Source organism: Misgurnus anguillicaudatus, chromosome 10 (assembly GCF_027580225.2).
Source record: "Misgurnus anguillicaudatus chromosome 10, ASM2758022v2, whole genome shotgun sequence".
NCBI lineage: Eukaryota > Metazoa > Chordata > Actinopteri > Cypriniformes > Cobitidae > Misgurnus > Misgurnus anguillicaudatus.
The window spans coordinates 24,973,597-24,993,669 of record NC_073346.2 but is presented as its reverse complement, the minus strand read 5'-3'; the positions used below and the strand labels follow the sequence as shown (position 1 = coordinate 24,993,669).

General features: G+C 37.6%; 3 protein-coding genes across 7 annotated transcripts in view; 2 read left to right on the top strand and 1 right to left on the bottom strand.

Annotated features, from left to right (window-relative positions):
• Positions 1-130: 130 nt before the first annotated feature.
• On the top strand, positions 131-2,987 carry scnm1 (sodium channel modifier 1). The gene is made up of 8 exons (XM_055210265.2): positions 131-310; positions 444-514; positions 605-693; positions 779-873; positions 974-1,074; positions 1,189-1,304; positions 1,397-1,541; positions 2,679-2,987. Exons 1-8 carry the CDS (start codon positions 131-133, stop codon positions 2,785-2,787), a joined length of 906 nt encoding a protein of 301 aa, XP_055066240.2. The 3' UTR covers positions 2,788-2,987.
• Positions 2,988-3,759: 772 nt separating this feature from the next.
• On the bottom strand, positions 3,760-17,118 carry tmod4 (tropomodulin 4 (muscle)). 2 transcript variants are annotated; one of them, XM_055210263.2, is made up of 10 exons: positions 16,994-17,118; positions 11,740-11,902; positions 11,073-11,229; positions 7,788-7,910; positions 5,823-5,915; positions 5,589-5,719; positions 4,917-5,024; positions 4,467-4,610; positions 4,219-4,363; positions 3,760-4,101 (listed from the first exon to the last, which is right to left on the bottom strand). In XM_055210263.2, exons 2-10 carry the CDS (start codon positions 11,845-11,847, stop codon positions 4,079-4,081), a joined length of 1,032 nt encoding a protein of 343 aa, XP_055066238.2. In that variant the 5' UTR covers positions 11,848-11,902; positions 16,994-17,118; the 3' UTR covers positions 3,760-4,078. The 2 variants fall into 2 exon arrangements, with proteins under 2 accessions (XP_055066238.2, XP_055066239.2); XM_055210264.2 differs by lacking the exon at positions 16,994-17,118 and adding an exon at positions 12,471-12,592.
• A 2,204-nt stretch (positions 17,119-19,322) lies between these two features.
• The window catches only part of LOC129448138 (uncharacterized), a 61,333-nt gene continuing 60,582 nt past the window's right edge, over positions 19,323-20,073 (top strand). For all 4 annotated transcript variants that reach the window (XM_073872193.1, XM_073872196.1, XM_073872195.1 and 1 more), the window contains exon 1: positions 19,323-19,690. In XM_073872193.1, the coding sequence (XP_073728294.1) occupies positions 19,573-19,690 (118 nt within the window). In that variant the 5' untranslated portion in view covers positions 19,323-19,572. The remainder of the gene's footprint in view (positions 19,691-20,073) is intronic.

Sequence of the window (20,073 nt, the reverse complement as noted above, 5' to 3'; positions counted from 1 at the left end):
TTAACAGTAGACAACGTAAAATATTATTAAATCGTTAGGTAAAAAGTCGGTCTTATTTATCACAAAATAAATTTATCACAAGTTTTTAGCTGATTAGCTTAGCTTGTGTTGCCATGGTGTCAGACAAAATATGCTCCGCCCACAGGAATCCCAGAATTCCTCTGTGAAAACAGGAAGAGTGCTTGTTTTAGTTAGCTCATGTGTTAATATCGGACAACTATCTTTTCACACCTGCAAGAAGTACAATCCCCGTATAAGTATGTCTTTTAAAAGGGAGGGTGATGATCAAAGCCAACTAAATGTACTTAAGGTATGCCTAAACCTCCGATATTATTACATGTTAGCTCGTGCATAACGTTACAGTAACAGACACAGCCAAGTTAACTGATGGACACACATGTCATTTCTACATATTCTTGAACTCATTGTGTTTTTCTGCTAAGAAACGACGCGTTGCAGATCTACTCTCAAACTTTATCCCGGATGATGAAGCTGCTTTGATGAAAAATGGAAGGTGATTAAAGTTTTGGGTGCAATATTCATTGGATGTCATTGTAAGTAGCACCTAACAATGTTACTGGATCTGTTTGATCCTTCTCTGTAGATACACGTGCCTTGTGTGTTCTCATCGTCCTGTGCTGGACACTGTTGATATGCTCATGGTACACAGAAAGGGAAAGCGGCATCTCGAAGGCAATGTATTTACTTGCATTGTGTATAATGGCATTCAAGTCATTCTTGTCAATGTTATATCATTCTTGTTCTGCTTTGTCCTTAGGAATGAAATGGTTTTACGGCAAGAAGAATCAAATGCAACGTGAAATTGATAAAAGACGACATCAAGACTATGTCAGCGCAGACAGTGATCGGCAGGTGACTGAACTGCATTTGCATTAATAAGAGTTAATGCAGCTACATACACATAACACTTTTGCAAAGCATGGCCACTTAATTTATTATAACCTGTCCGCAGGAACCTTCTAGTTCAGCTCCTTTACTGACCCAAACACGAAAAATTACCCATCATGCCCTACTCAAATCTACTCCATACAGTAGCTGTCACAGGAAGGCCAGGTATGTCTTAAAATGAAACCGTCATTGTGCTTACAGTAACTTTGCTGTGACGAGATACTTATATTATTAATGAAATAAGAATGTGTTTTTTTTTATCTTCGATTATTATTTTAGTGAACGACCTGATCAACGAAATGATCAAGGCAGGAATTTCACCTCAACAACTAACCAGAACCCTACTTCTGTGAAGACAGCACATGCTGACACTTTGTCAGCCATAAGCACAACAGGTACAACGGAAATCTACTATTTACATTTTCTGGTATGTATGAGTCTAGTTGCGTTTACATGTCATTTAATTTACCATATGTATTGTGTTAAGTGTCATCGATAGAGCATCAGGGCCAGAATGAAGAGAAAAGGAAGGTAAAGAGAAACAAGCGATCCAACGCTGTAAACTCCAGCGAGTGTGAGACTCTATCAGAGCAAAGACAAAAGGAGCTAGAGCACTACCTCAAATTAAAAAGGTATGGTATTGACTTGCATTATCCATGACATATCTGACATTACTGTATTTAGCTTACTTTTATATAACAAATTGATATACCCACATACTCAACAGACCAGTGTTTCTAAACCAAGGGGCCCGGGGCCTCAACAGATTTTCAATGGGGCCTTAAAGGGACAATCCACTTTCCAGCTCCTCTAGAGTTAAACATTTGATTTTTACCGTTTTGGGATCCATTCCGCTGATCTCCGGGTCTGGCGCTAGCACTTTTAGCATAGCTTAGCATAATCCATTGAATCTGATTAGACCATTAGCATCGCGCTAAAAAATGACCAAAGAGTTTCAATATTTTTCCTATTTAAAACTTGACTCTTCTGTAGTTACATTGTGTAGTAAGACAGACGGAAAATTAAATGTTGCGATTTTCTAGGCAGATATGGTTAGGAACTATACTCTCATTCTGGCGTAATAATGAAGGACTTCGCTGCCGTAACATGGCTGCAGCAAGCGTAGTGATATTACACACTGACCGAAAATAGTCACCTTCGTAACTTTCAATAGCAGGGGACTATTTTCATGCGCTGCGTAATATCATTGCGCCAGAATGAGAGAAGTTCCTAGCCATATCTGCCTAGAAAATCGCAACTTTCAATTTTCGGCGGTCTTAGTAGACGATGTAACTACAGTAGAGACAAGTTTTAAATAGGAAAAATATTGAAACTCTTTGGTTATTTTTTCAGCGCAATGCTAATAATCTAATCAGATTCAATTAATTATGCTAAGCTATGCTAAAAGTGCTAGCGCCAGACACGAAGATCAGCTGAATGGATTCCAAAACAGTAAAAATCAAATGTTAAACTCTAGGGGAGCTGGAAAATGAGCATATAATTAAAAAAAGTGTCCCTTTTAAAGGTAGGCTATATATGATATAAAAAGTTAATACTAACTATACTAAGGTATGACCAGTTGAAAAAATACATTTTCACAGAGTAGCAATAAAGCCCCATTCTCATGCCATTTTAATCAGTTTTATACAGTACATATTTCTTGTACTTTAAAAGTGTGTGATATTAACAACCATTCTTATTTTGGCAATCTACCCTGTGTTCCCTCTATTTATTAAATCTCCGTCTTTCTTTTCACTCCACTATTCCAGTTCTGGGTGGATGCAGGATAGAAGTGGTAAATGGGTAAAAGATGAAAATGTGGAGTTTGACTCCGATGAAGAAGAACCAGCTGTGTTACCTCCCTGCAATGACTCTTAATGGCAGATTCTGCTAAAACAGCTAAATGTCAGGACTGAAGATCCATACCATTTAGCAACTGCCAAATATGCTGCGGGCTACATTTCATCTGAACTATGTGCTGGAGGATGATCATGTCTTGATGGTCATAGCTCTCATATGACATCTTTTATGTCCAAGCCTCTATGACCTACTTTATATACAATATATCCTTTTTTTTTTTTAAGAAAAAAATTCTCTGCATTTTGCAGTTTGTATTAGTACTGTGTACTTATGTCCTATAAATATTTTTCATCAAATAGAGGATTTGTTGAATTTAGTGTGGTGGTCGATTTATTTTTTAACAAGTTTGCTCTCTCTTTGCTGGTTTTGTGGTTCCAAGTCTATTTCTGTGGTTCTTTTGCCTAACGCCATCAGAGCGAGGTTGGCGTAATGTGACTCCACATTCAGCAACAGAAATAAGTGTGATGTTTAGTCAGCCACAGAAGTGACAGGAACCCACACCCAAAACAGTTTGATGGCCTGTTTCTCAAAATCTCTAAAAGCACACTATGCAAACGTTGTTTTATCAAAAAACGCAGTAACTGTTGGTTAATTAGTGCTGGACACACATGACTCCTTGACAGGTGTGCAGCTGTTCCAAAAATGAGCGTAAATCACCTTTAGCCCCCTCCCTTTCCAGTAAGCGGGTATATTTGGAGCGTTGTAACTTAAACCCATGAGACAGGGTTTCATGACTGGTTGGCTAGTGTGTATAAATAGGTTAGGAAATGCGACCATGGGGTATTAAATTGGTCCACTGGTGTTGTGATTCCAAGTTTGGGACTAATCAAAGTTGTCACATTAATAACTATAATTTTCTCTCATTATTAATTTAATACATATACTCAACCCATACATGGTTGTAGTGTCCAAATCTACAAGTGATACAGTATATAAAGCAGATTGAAGGTTTCGTATTTTAATAAGACTTTGAAATCTAATTAGACAAAATAGAATGTAACATTTTATTTAAAATATTTACAAAAATGTTATTGGGAGCACCATATTATAAGAAATGCATGAATGAATGACTGACTGGCTTTTTAGTGTCTTTACAAGTTTTCCAAACAGGAGCAGGTCAATTTTATTAGATCAGAGCAATAGGTTTGATGAAATCCACAAAAAGCATTGAAGGTTTATCAAGTTGACTATAATGATATCCACAATGGTCGATGTTGAATTGTAAGAGCATATCTGTCCTGGCTGTCACTGTGTTGTGGAGTTGCGCAGGCCGCAGGGGGAGCTGTGATGCCTCAGAGAAGTCCTCCTTTCAACTTACTCTCTGCTGACGAACTAAGCAATGCAGAAAATATCAAGTTTAATACGACTGTATTTCACAAAGAAAGTGTACATGCAATAATTGCCACGTCTGATGAGCACAAGCATCATTATTTGAGAGAATGCACTCACGGAGGTCATTGTTTCTCGTGATGGCCATAGCAGCTCTAGCACGTGGGCCCTGCTGAGTAAAGTGATAGCCAATCTTCATGATGCTGGGGTTGTTTTCCAACATGGCCGCAATCTCCATCTCAACCGAGTCTCCCAGCTTTTGTCTCTGTGTGAATAAAAACGCACAAATGTTTTTTTTTAGATTTAAACATGCAGGATCTTTTAGACTTCTTTTCAGATAATTTAATAGGAGTTTTAAGTGTTATTACCTGGTTATCAATCTTAATCTCAGTTAGGGTAGAGTTGTTACCCAGTGCTTTGATGACAGCCATCATGCCTTGTCCTGTGATGAAGTTGGACTCGATGTTAAGGCTCTCTAGAGTGGTGTTAACTTGTAACATCTCAGCTATAGCCTGATAAACAAGAAAATTTACATCAGCTCTCTTAAACTTTTTATATTACATTAAGCAATTTTTAATTAACTATTGATTAGTCTTTGTATTCATCTAATGTACTTTATTGATTCAACTACATGAAACTAATTAGCTATATGCCCAAAACACCATAATGCAAGATTTCAGAGTTAGAAATATGAATTGTTTTTGCTTTTATAGATTGCATATACGAATTAAAATTTAAAACTGGCTATTAATTTATTTGACTTTGATTTTTTGACTGTGAGTTAATTAAATAACATCAAAAGAGCTTAAAGTACTTACAAAAGCCACAGGATCATTACTGCGTGTCCCAGCAATGCTGAGATTTAAAACGTGTGTGTTACTCTTCATGCCTTCAAACATCTCTTTTAGGGTTGGGATAGGAATGTCCTAACGCATAAAACAGATTTTATCATCCCAATTCACAAGCAGAGAAATATCAATTATTATAGTTAAAGGTGCAGTGTGTAATTTTTTAAAGGATCTCTTGACAGAAATGCAAAATGATATACAAAACTATATTATCAGGAGTGTATAAATACATTACATAATGAACTGTATTGTTTTTATTACCTCAGAATGAGATGTTTTTATCTACATACACTGAGGGTCCCCTTACGTGGAAGTCGCCATTTTGAGCCCCATGTTTCTACAGAAGCCCTTAACGGACAAACTTTTTTTTTACTAAGTTGTCTCCGTCAATGACATGTTTTGCCTGTGGCGGCTACCGTAGCTTCTTTACATGTTTCAAAAACGAGGGGTAAGCGGTGGACTGAGCCATTGGTTGCAATTCACAATCTCACCCCTAGATGCCGCTAAAATTTACACACTGCACCTTTAAGTATATTAACAGTATTTATAATTTGGTCTCATCTAAAGACCATAATGTACTGCATTTTAGTTCAGTTTTTATTTTATTTCTATTACTTTAGTTTCAATTGATGTGCTTTTTACCGGGATGTTGTTAAGGTTGACCTCCGTCAGCCCGCTGTCATTGTTCTTAATGCTGCGAATAGTTTCCTCTACATCTGTGTCATTTGGAGGTTCATCGGGATAGATCTTGTACTCATCTGGTTTCACCACACCTAAATGAGAAGAAACCAGCTTATTTTCTTCATATATATTTAACTTTATTTTGTTTATGATACTGTCTGTGTCTAGAGAAGGATTATATTGATGTATACGTACTGTTGATGCCTTCTGTGTTGGCAATCTTGCCAGTGGTGTTCAGAGCATCGTAGTACTGCTTGTTGCTCATGAGTGTGTACATTCCCAAGATGGCTGTGATGATATGAAAGTCTCATTAGTTAGTGATTTAAACATCTAATTAATGAGTGTAAATTAATAATTAATGTTTTTTTAATGTAGCAGTTAATATTTTAATAGAATAAACATGCTTTGAGCAAAGAACTGTTTAGAAGAACTGTGGCATGGCTGCAACTCCACACCAGATGGCGCCAAAACACAAATAACTTCCTCCAGGTTTTAATTTACAATGCTTGATTAGTGGAAAATTAGTATATGTTAGATTAATACTAGATTTGGGACTGAAAGAGAGATAGATGCTCCACACCAGACTCTGCTTTTAAATACTTCTCAAAGCCACTCCAGCATACAATAACAATATTAAAGGGACACTTCACCTTTCTTGAAAACATTCTCATTTTCCAGATCCCCCAGAGTTAAACACCCGATTTCCACCATCTTGGAATCCACTCAGCTGATCTCCGGATCTGGCGCCAGCACTCCCAGCATAGCTCAGCACAACTCACTGAACCCGATTAGACCACCAGCATCGCGCTAGTTTGGATATTTTTTCCTATTCAAAACCTGACTCTTCCGTAGTTACACTATGCACTAAATCATAAAAGTTGCGATTTTCTAGGCAGATATGGCTAGGAACTATACTCTCATTCTGGCGTAAAAATCAAGTACTTTGCTGGCGTAAAAAGGCTGCAGCAGGCGTAGTGATATTACGTAGTGCCCGAAAATAGTCCCCTGCCATTGAAAGTTACTAAGGGGACTATTTTCGGCTACTGCGTAATATCATTGCACCTCCTGCAGCCATGTAACATCAGCAAAGTCCTTGATTATTATGCCAAAATGAGAGTATAGTTCCTAGCCATATCAGCTAGAAAATCGCAACTTTAAATTTTCCGTCGGTCTAAGTACACGATGTAACCACAGAAGAGCCACATTTTAAATAGGAAAAATATCCAAACTCTTTGGTTATATTTTAGCGGGATGCTAATTGTCTAATCAGATTCAACGGATTATGCTAAGCCATGCCAAAAGTGGTACCGCCAGACCCGAAGATCGCCGAATGGACTCCAAAAAGGCAAAAATCAAACGTTTAAAACCAGGGGAGCCGGAAAATGAGCATACTTTCAAAAAAGTGGACTGTCCCTTCAAAACCTTTAGCACTATCTAGAATACAGGAGGACTATCCGGATATGTTTAATCTCCAGTTACCTGCCCTGCAGCACAGCAAAAGCAATGGCAGAGCGGCAGACCTATACTGAGAGTTTAATCCTGAGGGGCTCTACTGGGCTGCAAAACTTCAAAACAAATGCGTGATTTGCCCAAAAAAAGCATTATTAAGTGCAAATAGGACACATTAAGGACAATCTTTAACATAACTTCCATTCCTAATACTACCGTTTCAGTTCGGTTTACTGACAGTAAGGTTCATTCTGACGGCTACCTACTGTAGTTTATCCCAGTTGATTTTTATTTTGGTGACCTGCTGAGCTTGTAGAAACAGACACCGTGTGCTATAAATCTCTGCATGAATTTGACCTAGACAGTTCATGGTTCCTCATAGGAAAGTCACCTGAGCGGTTTCTTCTCTATGTATCGAAAACGTTGCAATATGAGACTGATTGTACAATACAAATAGAGCAGATGGAATTAGAAAGGTCTCAGGTTTGATAGACAGGTGTTATTGTGATCAGCTGGTTGGAATAGTAAATAGAGGATTAGTTTACAGCCATGGATCAACAGCTGGATTACGATCAGAGCCGTAGTAGGACATTACAGGTTATAATGTATGGATCAGCATTAGAGTGTAATATGATCTACACAGACCTCTAGTTGTTGGACCGGATGTCATGAACTATTGTTTGTGAATAAAAATAACGGTGAGAGATTCACCTGCAATGTCACACATTTCAGCATCTGTTGCATTCTTAAGGGCCTCCTCCAGCTCGGGCTCCAGAGTGATTTGCTCTTCTAAGGGGATCTGTCCTGACCCTGGTTTAGGGATAAATGCTTTGCCTACAGACAGTAGACAGAGAGAAACAATGAAACATTAAGTTTGACTTAACTTAAGAGAGAGTGAAATGGCACCCACTTTAAGCTAAAATGCCCATTAGATGATGACAAAGTGTCAGTTTTATACTGATGTAGCACATAGTTTTAAAGCAGGTTTACAGAAAACCATGCCATTATACCCACAAAGTAAATTAAAGGCAGGATAGACAGGAATTATCTAAAAAAAACTTTTTTACAAATTTGTTTAAACAGTCTTTATATACCAATACATAAGTAAAATGTAAGTACTCTGAAAAAGAGAGTATAAAAATCGAGGGTCTGTAGACCTCTCACGATTGTTTTAAACACATCTAATTTTTCCATTCACTCCACCCCCTCCCTTCTGAGTTTCTTCTAAAGCCACGCCCCTAAAACACATGAACGCGCGACGCTGACTGGCTCTGCTGGGAGCAGCATATTTACCTCAGACGAGCGGAGAGGAAGGAGCGCGGTGCATGTAGTAACATCATGTCACAATCACATGTAATAATACACCTAACTTTATCACTATGAATATAAACAAATAGGATGGCATTTAGTACTCACTATTAAGCCAGTGTTTTGCATGTAAGAGTTTCCGTGATGAAAGCATTGTTGACTCTGATAAGGACCACATACCGGAGACAATACCGCTACCGCATCGTCGACTCGAGGATGTGCACCAGGAAAATTGATGACCATCCACTGTGTAGATTTTTAGCGGCATCTAGCGGTAAGACTGTGAATTGCAGCCTACGGCTCAGTCCACAGCTCACCCCTCCCTTTCGAAATGCACAGTGATGCTACAGTAGCCGCCACAGGACTAATACGTCTGGGACAATGGCTACGTCCGAAAGCTTAAGCAGCTGACTTGTTGCTTCCCGGCCTTATGAGGCAATGACTTCGGCGGCATGAAGGCAGCTCAAAGAAATGCATTTGGACAGACTTCATAGGCGGCAAATTGGAATTTTGAGAGTGCCTTTGTAATAAATAATCCTATATTTGAAAACTAGGCCTACGATACTAATTTCTCACCAGAAATGCAATCAAAATGTGTAAAAAGTGAAAATATAACTCTTACATTCCAACGAATGGCTAACATTTCTGTCCCCAGGATATTAAAAGTATAAAAATCCATGAAAATTAACTCAAAAATACATTTTATTATTAAGTAAAGTGTCTTCACATTTAGTTAACTGCAAAATTTAGAATGTATAATCAAAATAATTACGGTAATATAAACTACCTAGAACACTTAAGAAATAGTTAGTTGTTCATTGTGCCCACTCCCTGCCTCTATAATTTACCATGAAATATTATGATTAAAATCCTTCAGAAATGTAAATGTTTTTGCACTTATGTGTGACTTTATATCCAATTAATGATTACCTTTTAAAATAAATAAAAATCGATAACAGTTTTGATAAAATACAAATTTTTGCCGTGTCCCCAGATTTACATTTAGTCCTGTTACACATTTCCTCCTCGGATAAACTTGAAACATTCCAAAATATATTTTTTCAACCGGAATTTGCATTATTCAGATCTTCTGAAAGCAATGGGGAGACCAAAGGTAAATCCTCTCATTTTCTTTTCAATGTATTTGATGATATTTTAACCGTGTCTGAGAGGGTCACATACTGCCCTGTTATCTAAATTATTTTAGATGTCATTTGTTCAGTTTAAAAATACACATTTCTGATAAATCACTAGCATTTGCTTAGTATCCTCATGCTATAGACCCTTTTACTGTTTGTACACAATGATGACGTAGCAACATATGCAGGCAATGGAAGTATGGCAAGAATCAGCAGTGAAGCAACACAGACAGACAAAGTTATTTTAAAGGTGCAGTGTGTGAATTTTAGTGGCATCTAGTGGTGAGGTTGCAAATTGCAGCCAACAGCTCAGTTCACAGCTCACCCCTCGCTTTATAAAAGCATAGAGAAGCTACGGTAGCCGCCACAGGTCAAAACATGGTGGCACAAAATGGCGACTTCCATGTAAGGGGACCCTCTGTGTTTGTTGATAAACACGTCTCATTCTAAGGTAATAAAAACATAAGGTTCATTATGAAAGGTCTTTATACACCCCTGATAATAGAGTTTTGTATTTTGCATTTCTGTCAAGAGATCCTTCTGAAAATTACACACTGCACCTTTAAAAAGTTTACCTATTAACTTTTTCAACAAATCTACCAGATCCATGTACTATAGTGGAAGGAATGGAAGACGTTAGCAGATGACCAAATATAAAGTGTCCAGATACATATATGTATATTAGTATATTATATTAGTGCAACCAAACGCAACAACCAGACATTTTGATGCTGGGAAATCGTTTTAATAAACTTTCAGAGTTGCTTACACGTTAGCACCAATGGGGAATATCACCACTTCCGTTGCCAAAATGCGTGCGCAGGCTATTTGATCACGTGGGCTGTAAAAGGGTCTATTACCATGTGTGCCATGCCTATTTAGCATGTATTTGCTAATTCTATGCTAATGACTCAGTCCTGTTTACTTCAGTCCTGTTACTCATATAAGCCAAAACAGGACTGAGTAATAGTAACAGGAATGAGTTGTATTCTCGGGTCTGTTAATATAATAGTGTGCATATTAGTTTGTAAAAAAAATGTTAAGAATTGCCTGAGATTGACCAATGTACATTTTAAAGAGTAAAATATGCATGTTGTTAGATATAGTATTAATGAAAGATAAACCCATTTGGTGGAATGTCCCAACTTTTTTACACTACATTTGTGCTCCAGTCACTTTCTTGGCCGTCATTTTACTTTTTCAAACTCGACCAGGCTTAACTAATCACATTCCTCTTGCACGCCCACGCATAGAATTATGGGACATGACAGTAAACCTAACCTAACATTAAATTCGGACATGTCTTGATGCCCTCATGCCATGGCATGCTGCCTCTGAAGACAGCATTAGACCTTAATTCCGGACTTAGCCAACGTAGTGAAAAAAACGCGCTCTATAAAACAATTTGTCATTTTAGGGCTACTGTAGAAACATGATGGCGCAAAATGGCGACTTCCATGTAAGGGTAACCATGGTGTATGTAGATAAAATATATTATATATGTAAATCAACCAAACTACAACATTATGGATTAAGGTTATGATCGTACCTCTCTTCTCGCCTGTAAAAGGTACCAGGTCATCTCTGTCCTGGTGTTCAATGGCTTGCTTCTCCAAGTAATCCATTAGGGCGAAGCGATCAAAAGGGCCTGTGGGACTTTTCTTTGTCTGGTCACGCTGACGCATACCGGCTGGAAGCATGGCATTCTGAAACAAAAAGAGCAGAAGAAGTGTGTGAGCTGAATTTGGGATTTGGGCTCACACATTTATTGCTACACTGTTTATTTTTACTATTAACATACAATGGCTAACGGCATTACAATTGAAGTGAAAACTGATAGAACAGAAAAAATGAACATAAATCTCTGCTGGACTAAAGAAGTTATTGAAGATGACTGAACAAATTTGTTACCCAGTTTGTAAAAACCCAGCGAAAGTCATTACTTTTGCATGTGATTTACTGTTTTATACATAAAATCTTTATTTCTATGTTTAAATTAGATTTTAGATCACAGGTAATCTTAATCCCTACTAAAGCAGGTCCTCACTGTATAGGACTCAATTTTACTGTATATTAAAATGGCAGTACAGTATATCAAGGACATAACAGCATCTTTGGGGGGACCAATGCATTCAGAGCTATATGTATGTATATTAAAAATATAAATGTTTCTGGTTATTGTGGGGATGCATATCCCCCTCAATGTCTCGATGTACCTCTGGGTCCATCTCCTGTAGGTCACACTCCAACTGTTCCAGCTCCTCGGCACTGAGGCCCCGGAGGATGGCATCCTCATCAATGTCACGTGGATCAGTCTTCGACATGCTGGCTGCTTTGTGGTTTTCTCAATGCACACAGCTGGCCCAGAGACAGCGAGCCCTGAGAGAAAAAGATAAAAAAAAACATGACAGATGAGCAAGCCAGATGAAACCTTCATCAGCGACTAGAAACAGACCCACAAAACCAGCATTTTCAGAAGAAAAAGCTGTGACAATTCTGGTGTAAGCTGAATTATTACAATTGGCTAGCAAATAAGACACAATAAAGTCACAATAGCTGCATTCATTCGCTTTCTCTAAAAGTCGAGAATGGCAAAACGCACTTTCCATTCCAAGTAACTTTTAGCTTCGCCAGGAGAGACAACACTGATGAAACATGATAGGGAACTGCTTACATTGTTAAATGCCACAAGGCCCAAATTAATTAAAAAGAACAAGGCCAGCATTTGTTTACATGGCAAGAGTTAAGGGTTCTGAGGATACGGTGTACTTTGGAAAAGAGACGGGCCCTTCTATAAACCTGGCCTGTTATGAGAAAACTCCCTACTTCTTTAAGGCATAGAGATAGTCTTGGCTATTTTAGTCTCTGAACAGTAACCTTCGGGTTTTGGGTTACAGTAAGGAGGAGAAGGTTAGAGCTGAATAGTGCCGAGTTATCGCTGGCTCACACTTAGTCTAGGTGGCCCACAGTGCCACCCGCCCGCATGTGAAACTGGGTGATAGAGAGTCACAGGCTAGTCAACAGTTTCAGACCACCACACCCAAACTGGATCTGCAACACAAACAACAGACAATACACACCAATACTGTAGCCTATGACAGCACGTCGTCTGTAACTGAACTGTTGGGAAATTTTGTCCTATTGCCAATATGGTTGTTTTAAAACTTTGAAAAACTGTTGCTCAGACTATAATATGGGCTCTCAGTGTTTACATTCATCTGTTTAAACCATTTGGAAAACAGTGAGGTCATGGTCTGTAAATACATGCTAATGAACATATCCATCTCACACATTGGATCACATGGATCTGCTATGTTCTCCACTCTCACACATCACATACTGCTGCCTGCTGATAGTCTCAAATAGATCAAATAGATGTTTACTGCACTGTTTGTCTGAGTGTATTTGTGTGGTTGTACACACACAAAAATGCTCGAAAAGGGACAAACCCAGCCCATTGGATTTTAACTTAACCTATGCTTGGTTGTTTCAACCCAAAATGCTGGGTTGTTTTAAACCATTGTTAGGTAAAATATAAAAAATATATGGCTGGGTTAATTTAACCCAACGGCTGGGTTAGTTCCTTTTTTGACCCAATTCTGCTTGATGAAAATAACCAAAAACAATTTTAGAGTGTATGTTTGCCTATCAGCTTTGCCTAAGTGCTAAGCAAGATTACTATGCCTCTAATTTGTAAAGCCAGTTACACAAACACAGGATCAAAAATCTAAGGACAGAACAAAAACTAAGTCTAGCTAAAGATTACACACATCACATGCTATAACACGATATTGCCAACACAAAACTTACAGACCACACCGTACCCATTTCAATATTATATGCAAATTTGCTAATGTATTAGACTGATCTTTTGAGGAAAAATAAATATACATATATTCCTCTGAAATAACTCTAGTTTTTAAGAAACCTGGCACAAGAATTGGCTTAGGGCAGTGTTTCTCAAACATTTTACAATGGCACACACCTCCATCACTTTCTATAGAGTCACACACATAGACTACAGTGATAAATTATTATAAAACATATTGACCACAAAATACATATTAATTGGCTAATTTGTAATAAATGTAAAAACATCTTGCACTGACATCTTAGAGAGCACCCATTTCATAGCTAAAAACGTAAATATGTGTATTTGGTATAATACAATGTGTTCACATAATCTTCCTGAAACGCATTGTTCTGAAAAGCCCTGTGTCCCTGATTGGCCAACTTATCTGTACGTTGTGGTTGGCCTGAATACCTCTGACGTCAGCCGGAAATGTGACGCTCCTCACCATTTTTAAAAGATTCGGCTGCTAACGGGAGTAAACTTACAGGCTGAGTCTAAAGCGGGAGGAACTATGATAATGTCGGTCTTGACTCAGTAGCGCCTCACTGCAGAACACGACATCCAGAGGGCGGTGTTAAATCCAGATTCAGGGGGCGGGGTTGGATTGAGATTCAGGGCGGAGCTGGATCCAGAGATCTCTTCCCACTGCATTTTGATTGGTCAGCAGTTTTACCACAAGACACGTCATACACGTGTTGTTGCTGGTACTACGAGTAATCTTACCACATGCAGATTAATACCTATAAATGTATACAGTGTAAATATGCATAATTATTAACATATAAATGATACATTATTTAGAAATTAATAAATTTAATGTTTATCTTATATGGACTTTAAACTTGTTTTAACGCGTCTTTGCTTACATCCATTAAGAAAAAGGTTTCCCTCGTATATGGTTTACTTTAAAAAAAAGTACTAATAAAAGAAATTTGTGTTTTTATATTTACTTATATAGGAATAGCCGTGTAATAAGTGGGATAATGTACAGCCAAGCGGGACGCAAATAAATTCCTTCAGTGATATCACCTTGTCGGGAATGTCCCTTACCTCCCCTTACACCTAACTGTGATCATTACTTTCTAAATTATGAATCTTTCTCGACTATACTATTAGTCAAACGTATACTTAAACTGATAAGAGCAAACGTTGACGACCACAGGTTGCAAGTGGGAGGCGTGGGAGGATTTGGGTCTAGATCCAACCTCTCCCCCTGGATGTCGTGTTCTGCAGTGAGGACCATCTCTCTTGTCTACATCACCAATACCAGGAAGTAAACTGTTGCCTACAATCCATGTGTTTGTTGTAGTCCAAAAGATTTACGCTAGAGACGATAACTTGCATCATCGTTTACTTTGGGGTACTTACATTTTACATATAGTTAATATGTACTGATACACACTTACACACCAAAGGAAATGAAAAAACGTGAATCAGACAATAGGTGCTCTTTAACATATATCAGTGCCATTGTTTTGTCTCAAGATGCACACACAACACAACTATTGTTTCTTGTAAGGTTTGTTTGTAAAAACTACTTAAATGTCCTTTTATAACTAAGACCTAGTCTTGGATTAATCTAAACCCTGTCTGGAAAACCGTCCCAGTGTGTTTAGTGCAGTTGATACACTACAGTGGGATAAGGTGGGATGTAGAGGTAAATGACACAAAAACCGTTTAGTCCAACTAATGACTAGCAATGGCAATGATATTATATACCATAAGGTATATTGATATTGCAATAAACTTACGTATATTTAATAAAATGACAAGGAAAATAAAAATCTTGTTTTCCCCAGGATAGATTATAGCTATTTAAGTGGGTCACAAAATGAAAGGTTTGGGAACCCCTGCACTAGAGGGTGCACACAATTTAACTCTAAAAATACACAAACTCTGTTTTAAAGTTATTTTTGTTTTTAATAAAGAAAAAGTTTGCATGCTGCCCTAGTTCATTGATAGAAATAGCTTTTAAACTATGTTTTTCTTAATGGTCAGGTGACTTTATTTGTGTTGTGCACATATCACAGGAAGAATCAGCTGTTCTACACACCTGTTCTCACACATACCAGCTGACATCAACTTAGACCTAAAAACATATTAGCTGAGTTTCACCTGTTGTTCAACTACTCTGGTTGTGTAGTGGGTCTTTTAAATTAGTCCTTCAACATGGAATCCCTGCTATTCCACTGTCGCAAGGCAGCAGGCATATGACCTTACCAAATGAATAAAACATTTCTTTAACTCAATTTATTTTTAGTTCAGACAATTTATTTAAAAAACATAAACACTTATATACAAATTACTGAACATTGGTCTTGAGTCTAGCAATCTGGATCTGTAGCTTTGATAAACTGATTTCTAGGCATTGACCTGACAATATTTATAAAATGTCACAAAGACACAACGCAAACATTATAAAGATTCACTTTTCCATAATAAACTTTATATCAGACCCTTTATTATTGTAACTGTATTGCAGTGTCTAAAAGCAGAACTGCATTGACTGGAGACAGAACTTTCATTTAATTCATGTTTCCACTGTTTTGTTGTAAAACACCACAAGTATCTTACAATCTGACCCCTTAGCAGAATAACAGTCAATGCAAAGCAACTTGACCCTGTTCAATGCGTTTTGTCTATGAGAGAGAAAAGTTTAGTTGGGTCTCAGAAACCCAATTCCCCCTCTGGTACTTCAGGAGGGTGCAGAACGAATATCGGGCATTGACAAATTGGATACCGTATCTTTCAGCACCAAATGTGATTCTGCCAAGCTCTCGGCAAAGGTCAGAACTCCCAAGACATGCAGCAAGCCTAAAAACAAACTTATTGATTCACTATTTATATTTACATGGCTGATCTTAGAACAGTTAGTGTCGTCCTCTGAGATTAAGAAGCGTTTTCCAGCTCAAAAGATTTCACAATATTTGTAAATTGACTTCAACAAGTCTCACTGCTCAAGTGTAAAATTCCAAATCAAGCCCGGCTTAATTTTAGCTTCACAAGTCAGCTACTTCCAGCTGTGTAAATCCTTTCTCTGCTTGTAAAACTACAGTACATAGTAACACTCAGATCTTGCAAATAATGGCTTGAAAACGAAAATGTCTAGGGACATTATATCTCACAAAAATATCAAGAGATTTATTACACAGGAAAGCTTGACTTTTTCACATATTCATAAACTTGAGCAGAATCAACAGGTGCAGTCAGGCCATGCAAAAGTCTGCACTGTTTGCCATAAAGCCTAACTTTAAATTAAAAGATGTACCCTTTGTACATGGTTACGCTTTATACAATCTGTATCCTTTATACATGCCTACTAACCATTAATTACCAATCACCCTGATTGCTTAAACATAATAAACAAAGCAATAAACCACCAATAATAAAAGCATCAGCAGCTGGCTGCATTACTGCATATTACCGTACACGTGATTATGAATTATATGAAATAGCCAATAAATTGTTTATTATATTAAGGAGACACATATCTCATTAAACATAAAGATATCCATGTCTAAACACACAACAGTTTCTAAAAGTGTGGCACTGATGCTACAAGTCACACAAACACACACAGTCACAGATTACAGAAAGAGAGGTTGTGTAGTACCTACCCTCACTAAGTGTCAGAGCTGCTGGGATCTTCAGTACACCAACACTATGTTTGAAATCAGGGAATAGACCCTTTCTCTCTCTCTCTCTCAGTATTTTTCCCCCTTTACCCCACCCCTCGCTCGTGCTGTCCGTCTCCCTAGCTCGCCTACTTTTCTGAGCTGTGCTGACTCTGACAGGGACGCTAACAACTCTTCGTGAGGTCAACTTTTAATTAATTTGGCTTTGAGAGAGTAGTAACTGAGAGAGAGAAAGAGAGAGGGAGTGAGAAAGGGGGTGGGGGGGTTGGTCGTAGGTAGTAGTAGTCTAGAACCGTTTACCGATAGCATGCCAGTGGAGCTACGGCCAAATCTCGCGAGATGTTGGGTTTAGTTTTCTTTTAATTAAACATTTGAAATTCAGAATTACACAAAGGGCAAGTCCACATAACGTCTTTAAGGGTTATGTTTGGGGTAGAATTCGGAAGAAAATAGCGCTCATCCGGCGAGATTTCACTACATTTTGGCCGTAGCTGTATCCCTTCTTGCCACAACCCAGTAAATATGGTTCACTGAATGAAAGAGTGACCTCTACAGTACAGTGGTGGTTTTGGGGATAAACACATTGTACAGTACGTAATGTGCACTCTGCACAGATTTGCAGGAACATGTATGCGTGCTACTGGCGATGGCTAGCTCACAGACTTCAAATATACGATCAGATTTTCTCCAGTGTTTAAATATAAACAATCTCCGCAGACGACTTTTTTGTATTTTGGAGATAAGGAGCAAGATCGAGGTGCAAAAAGACCAGGCTACAGTAACTGTTAATTTATAAAAGTTTGTCTTTCTATGTTGATCATGTATTTTTTGTTTTATGTTATCTGTTTTTGATTATAAAAATAACAGTGGATGACTAAAACATGATTTATAAATTGGGTTCATTTTACTGTGACATGTTATATGCAGGATTCTAAATTAAATTAAAACTTAATTTAAACTTACCCGCCAGTTTGGCCGGTGATGGTTTTAGCTGTTTTTCAGTAGGAAATGTTTAGCCTAATACTAAAGTTATCATAATTTTGATATGTCTTTGAATAATCTCTTATTATCATCACACAGGTCCACGTGCTCATCTCCACTCAAACCTTTGCAGAGAAATGAAACAGTGCATGTCTGAGCTACAGGCGCCACCTGGTGGTGATAAAAATTAATATTTTAACAAAAGTATGACTGCAGGACGTTTTTGGTGGTATGGTACAGTGCTTTATATAGATTAATGGTATATGGTACAGTGTTCTTTATCTTAAATGTAGATATAACAGTGAATGAAGATAAAGGCATGTGGTCTTCTTGACTGGCAGGGCAAAATCCTTAAACTGAACTTTATTAACTATATCTAAACACAGAGTATCAGTGAAGCAAGTTTCAGAGATTTGTACATAAAATCTATAGTGTAAAAAATACACTCTTGATATCTTTAAGACTGACTAAGGTAATCTTTTTTTAATAAGGTATCTCTGTTTAAAGTAGTGTTATGCCACATTTAACCTCTAGGCTTCACTTGCTATAGATATAGATATTGTTGCATAAAATTGGTTTGGGGGCAGGACAAATAATTTTGGTAGTGGAAACATTTTTCAAAATCTTTTCCTCCCATCTCATACAGTATTTTGTCCATCACCATGACCCTTTAGTTTCTGTGGTGGTTCTTCATCAGTCAACGTGTCAAATGTTCTTTAATGTGTTTAGGAATTAATATTATGGAGTGTTTAGTGAATTTAACCCTGCAGTAAACCCAGCAATATGTAACTTTGTCTCTGGTGATGATTTAACTGCTGTAAGAGATTATCCTCTTTGTAATTGTTTGTATTACTGACTGCTATATTAACAATGAAAAAACTGTTGTATGTATTAAAATATATGACCTCTGATGGTTTTTGATGATTTAAATAAAACACAAAAATCTCAGCATGTGTGTGTTTTACTCTCGACTAATACTAATACACCACGATCTCACTCTTTTAACGTTACTGTAATAAACATAGTGCCATCTAGTGGTTGTATATGAATAACACAATAGGTCTAAATATATTAATACAAAATACTTACTGTAAAATACATTTCAAAAAGTAGCAATAAGCATTAAGTAAGACACATTAAAGCATTTTAATATGATATGCATATATATCTGCAATAAAAAGTACACAAGTTGTAAATAGTTTTATTTAAACAACACAAGGGACATATAAATTGAAAAAAAAAAATCATTACTGTTGAACAGTGAACATAGAACGCGTCATAATCATGGAACCCATTGTTCTGATAGAACGCATGGTTGTCATGGAACCATTATGACGTCACAAACAGTGCCTATAAAAAGGGTCAGTCAGAAGCAAACGCTACCATTCTATTGATCTGAACGCTTGGCTCTGGTTGACTCCGAGACCTGTGTACAGATTACTGAGTGATTTTGCTGAATTAAGCAAACAGTTTGCTACTTTAAGCTACTTTGACGCACTGTGTACAGACAGACGGTTTATTCAGACCACAAATCTTTGTAGACCAAGTCTAAACACAGTCTGCAGTCTACTTTCAACATCATGTCTCGCCCTTTAACGTCCTTCATGGTCAGGGAAGGAGCCGATGTTGCAAACATGGATTTTTGCCTACCCAATGCTGTGCTGAACTTTGACACTGAGGCGAAAAGCCCAAAAACAGGTAAAGCAAAACATGTTTCTTTATTTCCGATAAGTTTAAATACAATTATTTTGTTGTTAATGCGTGTGTAACTATTTAGACACACGATTGTGCTCATGTACTTGACATTTTACCCGCCGTTTTTCTTGACAGGCAGCATACGCAGCCAAATTTTGACTCCATTAATTTAACCAAGAGCGACCAAAATTAATAAAACATCCGCGCTGTTTAAGATGAAGCCGTACGAGGCCTATTTTTAAATATCCCTCACGACAATTAAACTTTTCGTGGTAAAAGTGTAGTAACCATGTTTATTTGTGTATTCAGGGGTGCAAAATTGTCACATTTTCGTTTTGGATCCAAAATAGGTCATTCTTGTGATTCGTCTAGATCCGATGAGTGTC

Excerpts from the sequence above, each read along its gene's own strand:
- scnm1 (XM_055210265.2), top strand. The coding sequence starts at position 131 with ATGCTCCGCCCACAGGAATCCCAGAATTCCTCTGTGAAAACAGGAAGA. Across the intron at positions 1,075-1,188 it reads AGCTGTCACAGGAAGGCCAG|TGAACGACCTGATCAACGAA; the intron begins GTATGTCTTAAA and ends TTATTATTTTAG. Across the intron at positions 1,542-2,678 it reads CACTACCTCAAATTAAAAAG|TTCTGGGTGGATGCAGGATA; the intron begins GTATGGTATTGA and ends CCACTATTCCAG.
- tmod4 (XM_055210263.2), bottom strand. The coding sequence starts at position 11,847 with ATGTCGAAGACTGATCCACGTGACATTGATGAGGATGCCATCCTCCGG. Across the intron at positions 5,720-5,822 it reads CAACACAGAAGGCATCAACA|GTGTGGTGAAACCAGATGAG; the intron begins GTACGTATACAT and ends CTTCTCATTTAG. Across the intron at positions 5,025-5,588 it reads TCAACCTTAACAACATCCCG|GACATTCCTATCCCAACCCT; the intron begins GTAAAAAGCACA and ends TTTATGCGTTAG.